At 51.1% G+C, this 14,452-nt stretch overlaps 6 protein-coding genes across 6 annotated transcripts; 4 read left to right on the forward strand and 2 right to left on the reverse strand.

The window, feature by feature from the left end:
* Positions 1–102: 102 nt before the first annotated feature.
* Positions 103–1,915, forward strand: BDV14DRAFT_167045 (ankyrin repeat-containing domain protein). The gene has a single exon (XM_073767610.1). The coding sequence runs from the start codon at positions 542–544 to the stop codon at positions 1,532–1,534; it is 993 nt and encodes a 330-aa protein (XP_073631912.1). The 5' UTR covers positions 103–541; the 3' UTR covers positions 1,535–1,915.
* Position 1,916: 1 nt separating this feature from the next.
* Positions 1,917–4,423, forward strand: mdv1 (WD repeat-containing protein). The gene is made up of 5 exons (XM_073767611.1): positions 1,917–2,103; positions 2,166–2,769; positions 2,815–3,012; positions 3,059–3,843; positions 3,892–4,423. Exons 1-5 carry the CDS (start codon positions 2,020–2,022, stop codon positions 4,165–4,167), a joined length of 1,947 nt encoding a protein of 648 aa, XP_073631913.1. The 5' UTR covers positions 1,917–2,019; the 3' UTR covers positions 4,168–4,423.
* A 554-nt stretch (positions 4,424–4,977) lies between these two features.
* On the forward strand, positions 4,978–7,229 carry BDV14DRAFT_132942 (uncharacterized protein). Its single transcript, XM_073766168.1, has 2 exons — positions 4,978–5,132; positions 5,180–7,229. Exon 2 carries the CDS (start codon positions 5,211–5,213, stop codon positions 7,116–7,118), a length of 1,908 nt encoding a protein of 635 aa, XP_073631914.1. The 5' UTR covers positions 4,978–5,132; positions 5,180–5,210; the 3' UTR covers positions 7,119–7,229.
* Positions 7,230–8,368: 1,139 nt separating this feature from the next.
* Positions 8,369–9,265, reverse strand: BDV14DRAFT_167049 (uncharacterized protein). Its single transcript, XM_073767612.1, has one exon. It carries the CDS (start codon positions 9,230–9,232, stop codon positions 8,396–8,398), a length of 837 nt encoding a protein of 278 aa, XP_073631915.1. The 5' UTR covers positions 9,233–9,265; the 3' UTR covers positions 8,369–8,395.
* Positions 9,266–9,394: 129 nt separating this feature from the next.
* BDV14DRAFT_196756 (CHAT domain-containing protein) lies at positions 9,395–13,411 on the forward strand (the record flags this gene model as incomplete). The annotated part of the gene is made up of 1 exon (XM_073772510.1): positions 9,395–13,411. The coding sequence occupies one exon, from the start codon at positions 9,395–9,397 to the stop codon at positions 13,409–13,411; it is 4,017 nt and encodes a 1,338-aa protein (XP_073631916.1).
* On the reverse strand, positions 13,390–13,904 carry BDV14DRAFT_167051 (uncharacterized protein). Its single transcript, XM_073767613.1, has one exon. It carries the CDS (start codon positions 13,745–13,747, stop codon positions 13,484–13,486), a length of 264 nt encoding a protein of 87 aa, XP_073631917.1. The 5' UTR covers positions 13,748–13,904; the 3' UTR covers positions 13,390–13,483.
* Between the last annotated feature and the right edge of the window lie 548 nt (positions 13,905–14,452).

Below are 14,452 nucleotides of genomic sequence, written 5' to 3' on the forward strand. Positions count from 1 at the left end.
TGTCCGGAAGTATGCACGGATGACTCAGCGCTCCAAATCATGTGACATCGACTATATCGCGGGGTAGTCTCTGGCAAGAATAAACAAAGATGTAAGACGATTGTGGAAGCGGTTGATGAGCTCCAAAACTGCAGAAAATACGATGCAGTGGTCAGCACTTTAGCTTACCGAGTGATTTCTCGAATTGCTAGGTGGATGAACTTCTGTTCTGGCCTCCTGCAGTAAGCTAGTGCATTGAGCAACAAGGCTAGGAGAAGCACACTTTGGCACATTCAAGAGGTGAAAGAGTAAGGTTTGAAGCCGCTAATATCCATACTCAGTTTATAGGACTTTGAACATAGGAAGTAACTCTGGCTGGTTTTACGAACATACGGGGTACGTGCCGCCAACACGAATGCGATCGACCCAACGCCATTCGCTCATAGGGCACTCCTGCAAGCGCCGAGCTAGCTGGAGGCTGATAATGTCCCTTACGAGGCCATCGAGTCCTTTTCAACAGCGCATAAAGGCTCGATAATTCTGTTTGCATACCTTAGCCAAGATGTCAAAGCTCTTCAGTCTGCCCGTCGAGCTGTTGCAGCTCATTGGCGACCATCTCGAATCGCAAAGCGACATTAATATCTTCATTCGAACATGTAAACACCTTCACAGCGTCCTGAATGGGTATCTATATCGATATAACTCGATAAACCACAGGCGATCTGCACTGTTCTGGGCTGCTGAGCGCGATATCCCTGAAACGGCCGCTCATTCTATAAAGGCAGCACCATACACTGAGATCAGGAACATGGCCGGCATGACCCCTTTGATAATAGCTGTTCAAAAGGGTCATTTGAGCACAGTGAAACAACTACTCGAGTATGTCGACCGTGGTATCAACCTTGAAGAACGAAATGATGACCGTCGCACTCCTCTGGCATTTGCTGCTTGCTTTGGACAGGCAGAAACAGCCAAGTTGCTGATAGAAAAGGGCGCCAACATTGAGAGCAAAGATGAAGGACAGAAAACGCCCTTGATACTGGCTGCTGTGAACGGTTATCCCGACGTTGTCAAACTGCTCCTCGACCATGGTGCAGCTGTACACGAAAAGGACGAATATGGCCGTACAGCACTGGCCTGGGCTGCTGATATCGGCAAGCTGGTCGCGGTCGATCACCTCTTGGAAAATGGTGCTCTAGTGGATGCCAGGACCATCAACGATAGCACGCCGCTCATGATTGCCGCAGCAAATGGACGCGATACTGTCGTCAAGAGATTGCTCGAGGGCGGAGCCGACCCGAACGCTAGAAGCGGGAATGGATGGACTGTGCTGCATTATGCGGCAAACTTCGATCCCAAAGAGTCGGTGGTGAGGCAACTGTTGGCCGCAGGCAGTGACCCGAAGGCCACGATTTCCAGTGCGCGATACCCCAATCGTACACCTGCGGATGTTGCATACCGGTACCCGCATAACAGGCCTGAGAGTGAAGTGGTGTATAATATACTTCTGGAGGCTGCTGGAGGTGGCCAATCTGACGATGCGGGCTCTAGATAAGCGACAGCCTTGTCACTGTAGTCTCAAGAACAAACTCGCTTTATCACAAATGGTGCATACCGTAACTTGAAAGTGGTCGTCGCTATCGGATCAAGAGAAGAGTTGAGGCTACGCTACGTTCATAGCCTGCAGAGTACAATCAATCTGGCAGCCGGATCTGCATCCTTCGCTAGCCTTCCTGCATGAACAGCATATAGACAAGGACTTCAATAATTCACAGTCTTTGATTTCGTCCATAAGGATTTGCATTCTGTCAGTCTTGTCTCTCCGAAAAAGTAATGATCGTAGTGCAGACAGTTATCTGATGGCTGGTTTGCGGTGGAAGCCGGCAAAATCAAGATTGTCGCTCCCGGCGCCGCGGTAAACGTCGCGTGCAACTTGAGAACTTCTCCCAATCAATCATCTGCCACCGTCTCTGTGTTCCTGCTGACTTTCCCTCAAAGCGCACGGGGACTTGGGTCTAGAGACCTCCTCGAATCGGTGCCATGGCCAACCAGGCTCGCGATGACTCGCCCTCCGGCCTATCGGATATTGTCGAGCGTGACGGGATAATGGGGACCGGCATCACCGTATTCCTCCCCCCCACTCGCCGCTGACCTGGTTCTTGACACTAACATATTGCAAAATGCAGTCCCGACAGCTCGAGGCCTTTGGGCGCAAAGTCACATCAACTGCTGGGCACTTGATGGGACCTACCGGCGACCCGAGCAACGGCACCCACTACCAAAGTGCTATGGTAGACATCCACCGCGAGCTGCGACGCCCAGGGACACAGCGCAAAGTCTTTGCTCTTTCCCAAACGACACCTACCGACCTTGTTCGTTCGAAGCTGTCGACGTCTGAAATCCAGTCCCGCGCCCTTTCTTCCCTTCCCGACGAACTCCTGTTCAACATCCCCGACGATTCGAGCAGCTATTCCCTCTTCCAGGGATTCCAGGCTACGCAAGATGATCAAGAATATAGAAAATCACACCGCCGGGGTAGATCCAAGAGCAAAAAGCTGTTGAAGGACAAGGAGGGCGATGCCGCGGCACTTCCGGGGACTCTGCCGGATCTAAAGAAGGAGCGGGATCTGCTGAACCGACGGATGGAATTGATGGGTGTTCGGAAAAACATGTGCAGCTCGGAAATTCTTGATATTGATAACAAGATCGCGAACTTTCATAGAATGCGCCAGATTGTTTTGGATCGATTGGCTGGGTTAGAAGCGGAGGAGGCGGAGCTTGAGCATGAGGGTGGGTTTACCCTCGCAAGTGTATGAGCCTGGCTAACTTGTATAGTCAACGAGATCGACAGCAAACTCGAGGATATGGAGGAAGAAGAGGCCGCACAAAATGCGCAGAACCACACACCAGGCGAGTCCGAGGCCAACGAAGAGCCTGCGCCTTCAGAAGATCCGGCTATGGATGCGTCGTTTATGTCGGAATCGATATACCAAAAACTCCCGTCACCGCGAAGCCTGAGGCACCGGTCGCATAGTATGTGCTTCCGTATTTATAGGGAGAATGAAGCTAATGGTCATAGGGAAACGATCGATGCCTGTACTGCACGAGCACTTTGCGCCCGGCTCGGAGATCAAGGAGATGCAAGCGCATACCGACGTTGTCACGGCTATCGACCTCGACTATCCCTTCGGAACCATGATTACAGCAGCGCTGGATGACACGGTTCGAGTCTGGGATCTCAACGTCGGCCGCTGTACAGGATTTTTGGAAGGACACAATGCCTCTGTTCGATGCCTCCAGATTGAAGACAACATTGTCGCGACTGGATCGATGGATGCTTCGGTGAAGCTCTGGGACTTGAGCCGTGCTCGAACCGCTCGTAAAGACAATCGCGTAAACAAAGATGAAAATGACGATGTCCCGTTCTCACCATCAACCAGCCTGGAGGATTGTCATGTCTACGACCTCGATGCTCACGTTGGCGAAGTCACCGCGCTGCACTTCAAGGGAAACACATTGGTGTCAGGATCTGCCGATAAGACGTTACGACAATGGGATCTGGTCAAAGGTCGCTGCGTGCAGACTCTGGATGTTCTCTGGGCGGCCGCCCAAGCATCTTCGCTTGGAGGCGACTCGCAATGGCGACCATCTGGACGTACGCCGGATGCTTCTGCTGATTTCGTTGGAGCTATACAATGCTTTGACGCGGCCTTGGCTTGCGGTACTGCCGATGGTATGGTCCGACTGTGGGATTTGCGTAGCGGACAGGTTCACCGCAGCCTTGTTGGGCACACTGGCCCTGTTTCGTGCCTGCAGTTTGATGATGTACATTTGGTGACGGGAAGTCTCGATCGCAGTATTAGGGTACGTTCTTTCGCTTCTTCAAGTTGCTTTCCATGCTAACAGGTATAGATATGGGATCTACGAATGGGAACAATCTCCGACGCCTATGGCTACGAGAAGCCGATCACCAGCATGATGTTCGACACAAAACGCATCGTATCCGCGGCTGGCGAGAATGTCGTGAAGGTCTACGACAAGGCAGATGGTCACCACTGGGACTGTGGTGCTGGAGTCGGCGCCGATGACTCAGTACCAGGTCCCGCGACAGTCGAGCGCGTGCGCATCAAGGACGGATTCCTGATCGAAGGTCGCCGGGACGGAACAGTTGCGGCCTGGACGTGTTAGGTGCGAATACTTAGAACTGACGACCCAGTGCAACTCCCTCGTACATGCCATTGTTTTTGCCAGAGTCGGCGATGTCTTTATATCTCTATCTGCATCTGTATATTAACGTCTATTTTTGGAGTCCTGATAGAAGCGAATGGGATGGCTCTTTCGGTCGGGTGTAAGTCGTTGTCGGCGGGGCATTATTTTCTGAAACGGGGGGACAAGGTGCAGTACATAAAGCAATACTACATATATAGCACAATCAGAGTCCCGAGGTTGATTCAAAGTGTAAAAATAGACGTGGTCGTAAGACAAAGGAAGTGTTCTTTGGACAGTGTCAGTATACTCAGGATTCTGCCCAGAGCCTCAGCACCAGCCACGCTTAGCCCCATTGGGATTTCGTGTTTCCCCATACTTTCCACCTCATTTCTTCACTCTGCAACATTCTAACTCTTGAAGAACACACAATCCACCTTTGCGCTCAATATAAACGCGTCTCAGTCGCTGCGCGATGAGACAACCCCTACAATAATAGCTGCAGCGGCCATCAATTGTATGACCGCCTTGCCTGGCGCGTCCAAATACCGCTCGCGCATCCGTTTGTCAATTAAGAGACGACCCCCTCCGACAACCACTCTTTGACCGACGAAACCAATTGACCTCTGCGACTTCACTGTTCTCCGGGACTCTCTGGCTTTATCTCTGGTTTTCGTTCATCTTTGACGACAACACCAAACAAAGACGTCTCGGAGGTGGCAGCTGCCTTGTCTGCCCCGGTCTTTCAGCATCCCACCATTGCATCAAGTCGGTGTTAGACCAGTCGCATTGCTACCACCTCTTTGCTGCTTAATTACTTGAATATCCCCTTTCGCGCCCGGTTCTTTTCCCTTCCAGAACTTCTGCGACAACCTATCTTATCTCGAGCTATCCCTCTGTCAACATCCGACTATCTGCTTCGATAGCAGTTAATGATCGTTCTTCCTGTTTGTGAATGACATCTACAGATATGAGCACGAGCTAATCAGTCTAGGAAATACCTACCAATCTATTCGTTCTTAGCAATGCCGCCTAAGAGAGCTGCCAACAGGCGCAAAGGGGCTGTTGACGCATCCTCCCCTCCGCGCCGCTCTGCCAGGATGAGCCCAGGCCTAGGAAGCTCCATCTTACCCAACATTCCCACCAAACAGTCCTTTGCATATGGCTCTTCAGCTACTCCAATTCTCCCTCACATGCTTGCCGCGAAGCCGTCGATGAATCTAGAGGAAATGGCCGACTCCATCGAAGACGCCGTTCAAGTCGCTCGAGAGCGAGAACGGAGTGAGTCGATCAATAGCCCGAGCTTGGGCGCGAGGTCGCGTGGCATGACACCTATAGATACTGGTTCGCCACGCAGAGCCAGACGGCAGCCGACACCGGACGAAGTGCAGCTGCTCAACTCGTTGCACGAGGCTTCGTCGGCCACGCCTTCCACTCCCATGCGCCATTCATTCTCCTCCGGATCGAGTCCGCGCGACTCTTTTGCGCAGCAACTGTACCCTTCGATTATGGAGCGAGAACCCTCACCGATCCAAGCAGAGTCCTCTCTGGACCGACTAGCATCGGACAATATCTCTGTTGTGTCGTACAATGTCGAGCGCGACATTCACGATGACGACCTCAAGCGGACACGCTCAAATATCACGGCGCCACCTCGCCGGTTCACTGGTCTCGCTTTTGACCAGAGTACTATCCAAGAAGAGGAGGAACCGTCATATGTCTCTCGCCCACCCTCCCTCGCACCATCCCGGCCCCAATCAGATCAATCATTCAACGAAGGTGTTCCGGTCCGAACTACTATCCCAGATCGCACCTACGAGCAGTCCATACCTGAAAAGAAATCACAAAGCCCTCCGAAGGCTCGGAAACACAGGAAGTCGCCAAAAGCAGAAAGCCGCCAGGACAGCCAGGATCAGCCCCAGCCACAGGCTAAGGAGAGCATCTTGTCTCGACTTCTACAATTATGCCTTGCGGCAATTGCTGCGGTTGCGCTTTACTCCTTGGTTACGCAAAACATTGGTCCGTCTTATCTAGACGGGACAACACCAATTCGCTTTAATAACAGTGGCCTCGACGCGCTGTCCAACCAGGTGGTCAATCTGGGATCGCAAGTTTCTACACTATCCAAAGATGTGAAATCAGTTAGAGCAGAAGTTAGCAGAATGCCTGCTCCGACAACAATCTTTCAATACCCAAACAAGCGCCAAGAGACACTCAAGACTAATTTCCTCTCAATCGGCCACGGCATCATTATCGACCCCTACATGACCAGCCCCTCAGCCGGCCGCCAACTAACCTGGCTTCAAGAATTCTACCTTTGGCTCGCAGGCGACAAACACCTCCGTCCCCAACCCCCTCTTGCAGCCCTAACACCGTGGGAAGACTTTGGCGAATGCTGGTGCAGCGCCCCTCGCGCCGGGATGTCCCAAATCGGCATCCTGCTCGGCCGCCGCATCATCCCCGAAGATATTATCGTCGAGCATTTGCCAAAGGCCGCAACAATTCGAGCCGAAGTTGCGCCCCAGGAAATGGAACTCTGGGCTCGATATCGGTATATTGGTAAGAACGCGAAACCAAACCGTTCAGGCTGGTCTTCTATGTTTAGGAGTTACCCAGAGAATATCGCAGGCCAGGACGCTCTCGCCACGGATAGGAAGATCGTCCGCGGACCTGTCATGGAAGCTCTCCGTCTGACATGGCGCGGCGAACCAGACAATGTCTTTTCAGATGATGGTCTTCTCGGTCCTGATTTCTACCGTATCGGAAAATGGACGTATGATATCCATGGCAAAACGCATGTCCAGCGGTTCCCTGTGACGGCGTTCTTAGATACGGATGAGTTAAGAGTTGACAAGGTCGTTTTCCGCGTGAAGTCGAATTGGGGCGGGAACGAGACGTGCATTTACCGGTTGAAGCTGCATGGGAAGCTTTGATTGAAGCTCCAAGTGGAGCTTGAGCGATTGATTCGGGTTCGTAAGGAGGAATTTGGCGTTGGACGGCGATGCAAGATATCCCGGTTTTGTTGGCGTTGATGAATTTGATTGGATTGCATTTGCATTTTTATTGCTCTTCAGGTGTATATAGACTGTTTTTGCTAGAATGCACATAAATTTCCTTCCATTTACCTTCCACCTGCCTTGTAAGAAATAGTAAATTGTTCGATGACGAACGGAAGGCGCGATGGACGGCAGCCCATAGAAAGGAAAGAACCACCGCGGACCTCAAAAGAGGCAGGTACGGCCCCCTTCCATTCCATCCGTCGTACCTTCCGCTATATGGTACTCCAGCCCGGGTCGATCGTACTTGCCATGTAAGAGACGGCGAGTTGTTACCAGAGCGGAAGGCACGATGAAGGGATTCGATGTTAGGGAAGAACGATCCCCGACCTCACCTCACCTCACCTACGGGATCTGCGGGACGCCAGGGGGTAGGAGCGGTTCTTCTCTTCTCGGACTCTATGGTACTTGTGGTTTTGTGTTAGGATGGACTGAAGAGTCTTGCGCTTTCTTCGAGAGCCAAGAGTACAGGACTGCCCTTTAGACAGTTTCTCTCCCAAGGCATCTCGGACTTTGGATGCTTTTTTTTTTTTTTTTGGTATTGGGGTTGAGAGCGGTCACGCTTATATATTTATACTATCGCGGAACTTCGAGAGTCCATTGTAGTTACATTGTTCATTAGTTTTCAGGTGACGGCCTACGTGCTGAATGCCGAATAGACGGTGTCTTCACCGTGTATGTGAGGTTCTTCCAAGTAAAACCCGACGTATTCCGAACCAAGCCGTCAACATCACCAGCTGCGCTTGGTTGCATGGCAGCAGGAATTCCTAATACGGAGGAACTTCAATTGGTGCATACTCAATCGCGGGATCCCTAGCCCGAAGAGCCCCCGGCCCCAGGCAATTCGCGAGAACAGATCGTGGCCGAGATCAAGGCGCGGGCCGCCACCGACGATGAGGAGGCCGCTAGCCAGGTAGTTCAGGCTGGGGAGCTGCACGATGCCAACCCATGGCAGCGAATGATTAGGTGGGCGCGGTATTTGGTTGAGGTGGAATACCAGGATTTATTGGATGCGGTAGCCACACCTGATCCTGAAGCGGAGGATCCCGTGGGCCGTTCCACCTCATTGATATGCTCCAGTAAGGCTTGGAATACCTCTATATAGTAGCTAGTCTAGATATAGATGTTTCCAGATGATATAGCGCAAGCGTTCACTAGTGATTGAGAACAAGGAAGTCATATCGATCAGCAGCAAGCTCCCCACCACCGTCTGGATATTCTTCAAGCTCGTCGACTTCTTCCGAATCACCCTCTATAAAAGCTTCTAGCAACTCGGAATCGCCCTCATCGGAGCCTCGGTTATCCGAGGCTATCACCCAGTGGCTATGTTGAGCTAAACGCACATTGGCGACATCTTGCGTCCGCCAGGTACGCAAAATCACTTTTTTCAGCCGAAGGGCGAAAACATTTTCTCCCGGCACCGTACAACTGCGGGATGTGTTTCGAGACTGCTCATGACCAGCCGACAGTGCAACGTGCCCGCCGTTCCCAAGTGGAAAACTGCTGGTGGGTACCTGCACAGCAATGCCAGCGCCATGCTCAGACGCGAGCGCCAGTCCTTCCGAAGTCGCAGCATCAAAAAGAGTATGGAGGCCGACGACAAAATGGACGCTGTCATTTCCATCCTCGATCTGCTCCTGTAACCAGGTCCGCACCTGAGCCTCTTCGCACAGTCGACGGAACCAGAGACCTGGCTTTCTTAAAGTGTAGATACGGCCTTTGTGCGCTGTCAGGTTGATGTCTGCTTGTTTGGTTTGTTTCATGGTCCAGCTCGCAAGCTGAGCGAGGAAAGCTTGAAAATAGCTCTCCCCAGAGCCTCCGAAAAAGCCGGTGAAGTCGTCGACATCTTTGATGGTGAAGTCATCGCTCTGTAGAGGCAAGACACTTTCTAGCGAGTCAAGGTCGATGTCTTTGATGTTTGGAATCAAACTGGCGAGTTGAACATCCTCCTGTGAGAAGAACGAGTGACCAAGGATTGTTTGCGGTGCCATGACCGCGGAAAGCTGTGAACAGGATGAGAAGGAGATAAGGAGGGTGCGCTGCGGGGTTACGTGTCTTCAATAGCGCGCTATCTAGGTAGCAACAACACTCTCTACGGAGTACTAGGCTTTCCCCCTGATTATCTCAGACTCCAATCGATTCATCTTTGCGCAATGGATCGCTCACTCTTGGCTGCGCAACTGGGTTATGAAGGACGAGCGTTACTCCAGGCCTACCGACAAACAGGAGAGAAGGACTATCTCAACGAATCGATCAGTCTTGCCCGACAGGCACTTGAAAATGCACTGCCTCTGGAACGAGCCATCTACCTGAACGACCTTGGGAACCGACTCCGAGAACGGTTCGGAGCGTGCCGCAATCTAAACGATATCTCGGAGGCCATTGAACTGGTTGAACTGTCGTCTCAGACCATTAGCGACTGCTCACTACGAGCCATAGTGCTCAACAACCTTGGGACCTTCCTCAGTGATCGATTCGAGTGGAGTCAGGATCCTGGTGACCTGGAACGTGGCATTCGTGCGGCAAACCATGCGCTCGACCTCAGCAGAGCCGACGTTAGTTTCCAGGCCCAATGTAAGAATACTCTCTGTCTCCTTTATGGCTACTGCTACACGAAGAGTGGCAATGTCGAGGATTTGGAGACTGCAACGCGGATGGCACATGAGGCAGTCGAGATGACAAACGAGAACGACGAGAGCCTAGCAATGTTCATGGGAAACCTGGGCATCTGCTACAAGCGACGATTTGAAAGATGGAGGTACTCGCCCGATATTGACAAGGCCATCTATTATGCTCGGCGAACGGTAGATTTCATTACTAGTTCTGATGATGCGGCCGAGGACACTGACAATCCGGCCGAGCGTTCCCTCTATCTCAATAATCTTAGCAATGCCCTCGGGCTGCGATTCGCAGTCTCCGACTGCCTTCAAGACATTGAAGATGCGATTGGCTATGGGATTGACGCTGCCAATTTGATCGCAGGGTTTCCGAAATGGCCAGAGATACTCCACAACGTCAGCCTCCTTCTGGAGGACCGCTTCATGCGACTGGGAGATATAACAGACCTAGATGAGGCGATTGAGCTTGAAGATGAGGCCGCTTTAGCTATCTCTGCGGAAGATCCTCGGTCGCTCACCCATTGGGACCAGCTCGGGGTACTATATGCACAAAAGTTTGATTGTGCTGACGAGATGGGCGACTTAGACAGGTCGATAGAGTTTGCGCAGAGAGCCGTGGATGCCTCCAGTAGCAATGATCTTGATACGGCGCGATTTAAGTGGCACATGGCTCTTGCTCTGAATCGCCGCTTCGAGTGCTTGGATGGGGTTGCAGATTTAGACCATGCCATATTGCTAGGAACTGAGGCTTTGAAAAGCATTGCGCAGAATGACCCCCGTCGGATTGATTTGCTTCTGGATATCAGTGACTTTCAGTATTCCAAGTATCTGAAATCGGGGTCAATGGAGCATTTCGAGTCTGTGGCTTCACTGATCCATGAAGCGATGATGACTGACGTACTTCATGAGTTTGACGGGCCTTTTCAACTATGCACTCTCAGTCGTCGGTTTATAGAGCGCTACACATTCACAAGAAATGAAGACGATATTCAACGCTCGATTCAGTTTGCTCAGAAGGCAGTCAGCTTAGTGCCGGCGGGACATCCCCAGGCTCCATATTGCCTTTTGTACTCAAGCCTTGCCCTTGAGATGCGGTATCGTGCCCAGGGATCGGTCTCAGATTTGGAAGAGGCCATCAGAATAAGTCAAGACGCCCTTGCCGCGACCTCGCTCAATCGTCTTGACCGCGTTGAGATTTTGTACAGCTTAAGCATGCAGCTTACTCACCGATATGAACAGCTAGGAGCACTTGTCGACTTAGAGGAAGCGATCCACCTAATGCAAGAGAGCAAGGAGAACATGCCGAAGAATATCGCATATGGGAGGGTGGTGTGCCTAAAAACCTTAAGTGACCAACTTGGGTACCTCTTTGAACGAGACAACGACATGTCGACCTTAACGGAAGCAATCGATGTCGCAAATGAAGCGTTGGGGCTTTACACGCATGAGGACATGGCAAGAGCCAGCATTCTGAATAGCCTTGGCTTACACGTGAAATTGCGTTTTGAAGTTACAGGCCTACCCGAAGATCTCGAAGCAGCAGTTGATTTACAACGCAAAGCCCTTCAAATTGTTCCTCGAGAAAACCCAGAACGGAGCATCGCCCTCTATAATCTTAGTACTATCCTGGGTGGTCTGTTTCGGCATAGCAGAGAGCCAGGGCATCTTGTTGAGGCCCTTAGTATAGGGTGGGAGGCAGTTAATGCGGCTTATGAAAGTCATCCCAACCGCGCAATGTATCTGAATTCTGTTGGCATGCTCTTGCAAGAGTATCCGTATGACATCGGTGATGTCCTTCCCAAAGAATTAACGCCTGCAGATATGTTCACTGAGGCCCTCCGCCACGAGAATTCCCCTCCCTTGGACCGTATCAAAGCCGGACAAAACGCGTTTCACTCCTGCATCGTAGATGGGGAGTGGAGCGCCGCTAATTCGGTGGCGAGGGATGTTGTGAAGCTCTTTCCACTACTGGTCCCCCGCTGGATGAGCCGATCTGACCAGCAACATCTGCTGAAGAACATATCTCGTTTTACATCTCTGGCTGCATCCGCTGTTCTTCAAGTAAACGGGTTGCCGGAAAGTGCACTGCAGATACTGGAGGCTGGAAGAGGAGTGATGGCTGGCCTCACCATCGACCTCAAGGCAGAGATTTCTGCACTTGAGGAACTAGAACCCGCACTCTACCAAGAGTATACTCAACTGCGTCGGCAGATCTTACTCCCCGCCGTATCTTCCCTCTCAAAGGCAACGGGGCCTGGCCAGTCCCTCTTCACTCGAAAAGGGCGCCGGAAGTCACGCTCAAACCCACCCCGTATCATCACTGCTGGCCCCGAGCGTGTAAAGAATCTAAAGGTACTTGAGACCTTGGAAGACAGAATACGCTCTGTTCCGGGGTTTGAGCATTTTCTTGAACGCCATTCTGAACTGGACCATATTTCGCTTGCCAAATCTGGGCCCATAGTGGCATTTAACGTCACTGAGCACCGGAGCGATGCGATTATAATTACCAACATCAAGATCACAAGTATAAGTTTAAAAGATCTTCACTTTCGAGATGTGAGAGCCCACATACCGAAGGTGATTGGTGAGAGCCAGCTCTCAAAGGGTAGACCCAGCACGCAGAAACAACGGAACCAAGAGCTCCAAAACATCCTCCAATGGCTCTGGGATACCGCTGTGCTACCGGTACTTACTGAGCTCAATCTCTATACCCGTGACGGCAGATCCGAAACTGCCTTGCCGCGCATCTGGTGGATGTCAAGTGGCTATATGGGCCTTTTTCCGATGCACGCAGCTAGCGATCGGGAAGGTGCAACAGCAATGGATTATGTCATTTCCAGTTACATCCCAACCCTACAGGTTCTTAAGTTCTCTCAAACAAGACACAACCAGCGCCTCCTCGATAACAGTGACCCCGATGTGAAGATGCTTGTCGTCCCTGCACCTACAAAAGCCGGCCAGCAAGACCTAGACATCGAGGCGGAGATTCAGTCAATTAAGGAGGGTCTGAAGGATATTGTCTCGTACACGATACTAGACAGACCTTGTAGAGAAGACGTCCTGAAAGAGCTTCCGAGCAGCCATATACTCCACTTTTCATGCCATGGAAAGTCCAACGCGACGGATCCCTCGGATAGTGCTCTCGTACTCGCCCAAACAGCCACGAACGAGCAATACTCGCTCCTTACCGTGAAAGATCTAACGGAGATAAACCACGACAAGGCTCAGCTCGCTTACCTCTCTGCTTGTTCGACGGCCGAGAACTCGTCAGACAATCTCTTGGATGAGGTTATTCATATTGCGAGTACTTTCCAGCTCATCGGCTTTCCGCACGTCGTGGGGACTCTATGGAAAATCGGCGATAGAGCTGCCGTTGCGGTTTCCAGACTCTTCTACGACGAATTGGGCCGTCGAGTAGCCACGGGTGAAGACTTGGATAAGAGTATTGCTTATGCACTACATGGAGCACTTCAAAAATACAGGAGTACTAGACGAGTCGCCCGAGTTAATGACGTTCTGTCTTGGGCTCCCTTTATCTATGTGGGGGCGTGAAAAGGGTGCCGACTAAGGTTTTTAACAGCTATACATATTATTTTCTCCAACTTCTTAACTACCTGTTTCTAGCTAGACGAAATTTCTCTCGCGTCTTGATTGATTGCTTTCCAATGAGATTGTCAACTTCTGTCCTCTATTCCTGCATCCCCTAAGTCTAAGGGACTTGGCACTCCCATTCCCCCAAGCAGAGGGTATCGCAAGCCCTAGCACGACCGTCCTTTCCACAGTAGAATACCCATCAGCATCAGATCCAGACCCAGACCCAGACCCAACCGGACCCGGAACTAATAAATCCACAACCAACATCGGCCCCCGCAAACCCAAAATTCGCATCGCTTTGAAACGGCGAACTGGGTTCCGAATACATACTCAGCCCATTCCCCACAAAGTTTTCGTCAATCATACCGCGGGATATTAGCGTTTCTTGAATCGCGTTCTGGACAACAATTTACTCTCTAAAACGCTCCTTAGAGTAGTAAGCTGCTACAGCTGGTAAGATAATTTAGCTAACTAGATAGTATGCTTGTTAGTGATCACTGTATATAAAGAACTATGAGCGGTAGGGGTGGCTTCTATTGGTGGATCCGAAACGAATGACTAATCAGTATCGAAATGAATGGTCAGGCGGTTACGGTGGACATATCTCACCCGAGCTCCGCGAACAACTCACGCGAGGTACACCCCTAACACGTGATGCCAAGAACCCTTATTAAGCACGAACCGCCCAACCGAGCCATTACGTTCGGTATCGTATTGAATCTCTATTCTCCTCTCCGCGTATGTAGAAGTCTAAGGACACCAACTACTTGCAAACTGCTTAACAACTGATTATCGCTATGGACCCCACCGAGCTTGCTAATGCTAATGGGTTCCCTGTAATAACAAGCAACTAAGAGCTACTAAATACTTATATAGTCACTTTAGAAGTGGTTTAATTTTAATTAGACATGTAATTTTCAACAGGGCAGCTGTCTTATAGAGATTAGTGGTTGGTAAGTGCTTGAAACTTCTCACTTGGGTTGTAAAATATTACAACCT

This window comes from Aspergillus stella-maris (assembly GCF_047715825.1).
Source record: "Aspergillus stella-maris strain CBS 113639 unplaced genomic scaffold BDV14scaffold_7, whole genome shotgun sequence".
Taxonomy (NCBI): domain Eukaryota; kingdom Fungi; phylum Ascomycota; class Eurotiomycetes; order Eurotiales; family Aspergillaceae; genus Aspergillus; species Aspergillus stella-maris.

Excerpts from the sequence above, each read along its gene's own strand:
- BDV14DRAFT_167045 (XM_073767610.1), top strand. The coding sequence starts at position 542 with ATGTCAAAGCTCTTCAGTCTGCCCGTCGAGCTGTTGCAGCTCATTGGC.
- mdv1 (XM_073767611.1), top strand. The coding sequence starts at position 2,020 with ATGGCCAACCAGGCTCGCGATGACTCGCCCTCCGGCCTATCGGATATT. Across the intron at positions 2,104-2,165 it reads TAATGGGGACCGGCATCACC|TCCCGACAGCTCGAGGCCTT; the intron begins GTATTCCTCCCC and ends TGCAAAATGCAG. Across the intron at positions 3,844-3,891 it reads GTCTCGATCGCAGTATTAGG|ATATGGGATCTACGAATGGG; the intron begins GTACGTTCTTTC and ends TAACAGGTATAG.
- BDV14DRAFT_132942 (XM_073766168.1), top strand. The coding sequence starts at position 5,211 with ATGCCGCCTAAGAGAGCTGCCAACAGGCGCAAAGGGGCTGTTGACGCA.
- BDV14DRAFT_167049 (XM_073767612.1), bottom strand. The coding sequence starts at position 9,232 with ATGGCACCGCAAACAATCCTTGGTCACTCGTTCTTCTCACAGGAGGAT.
- BDV14DRAFT_167051 (XM_073767613.1), bottom strand. The coding sequence starts at position 13,747 with ATGCGAATTTTGGGTTTGCGGGGGCCGATGTTGGTTGTGGATTTATTA.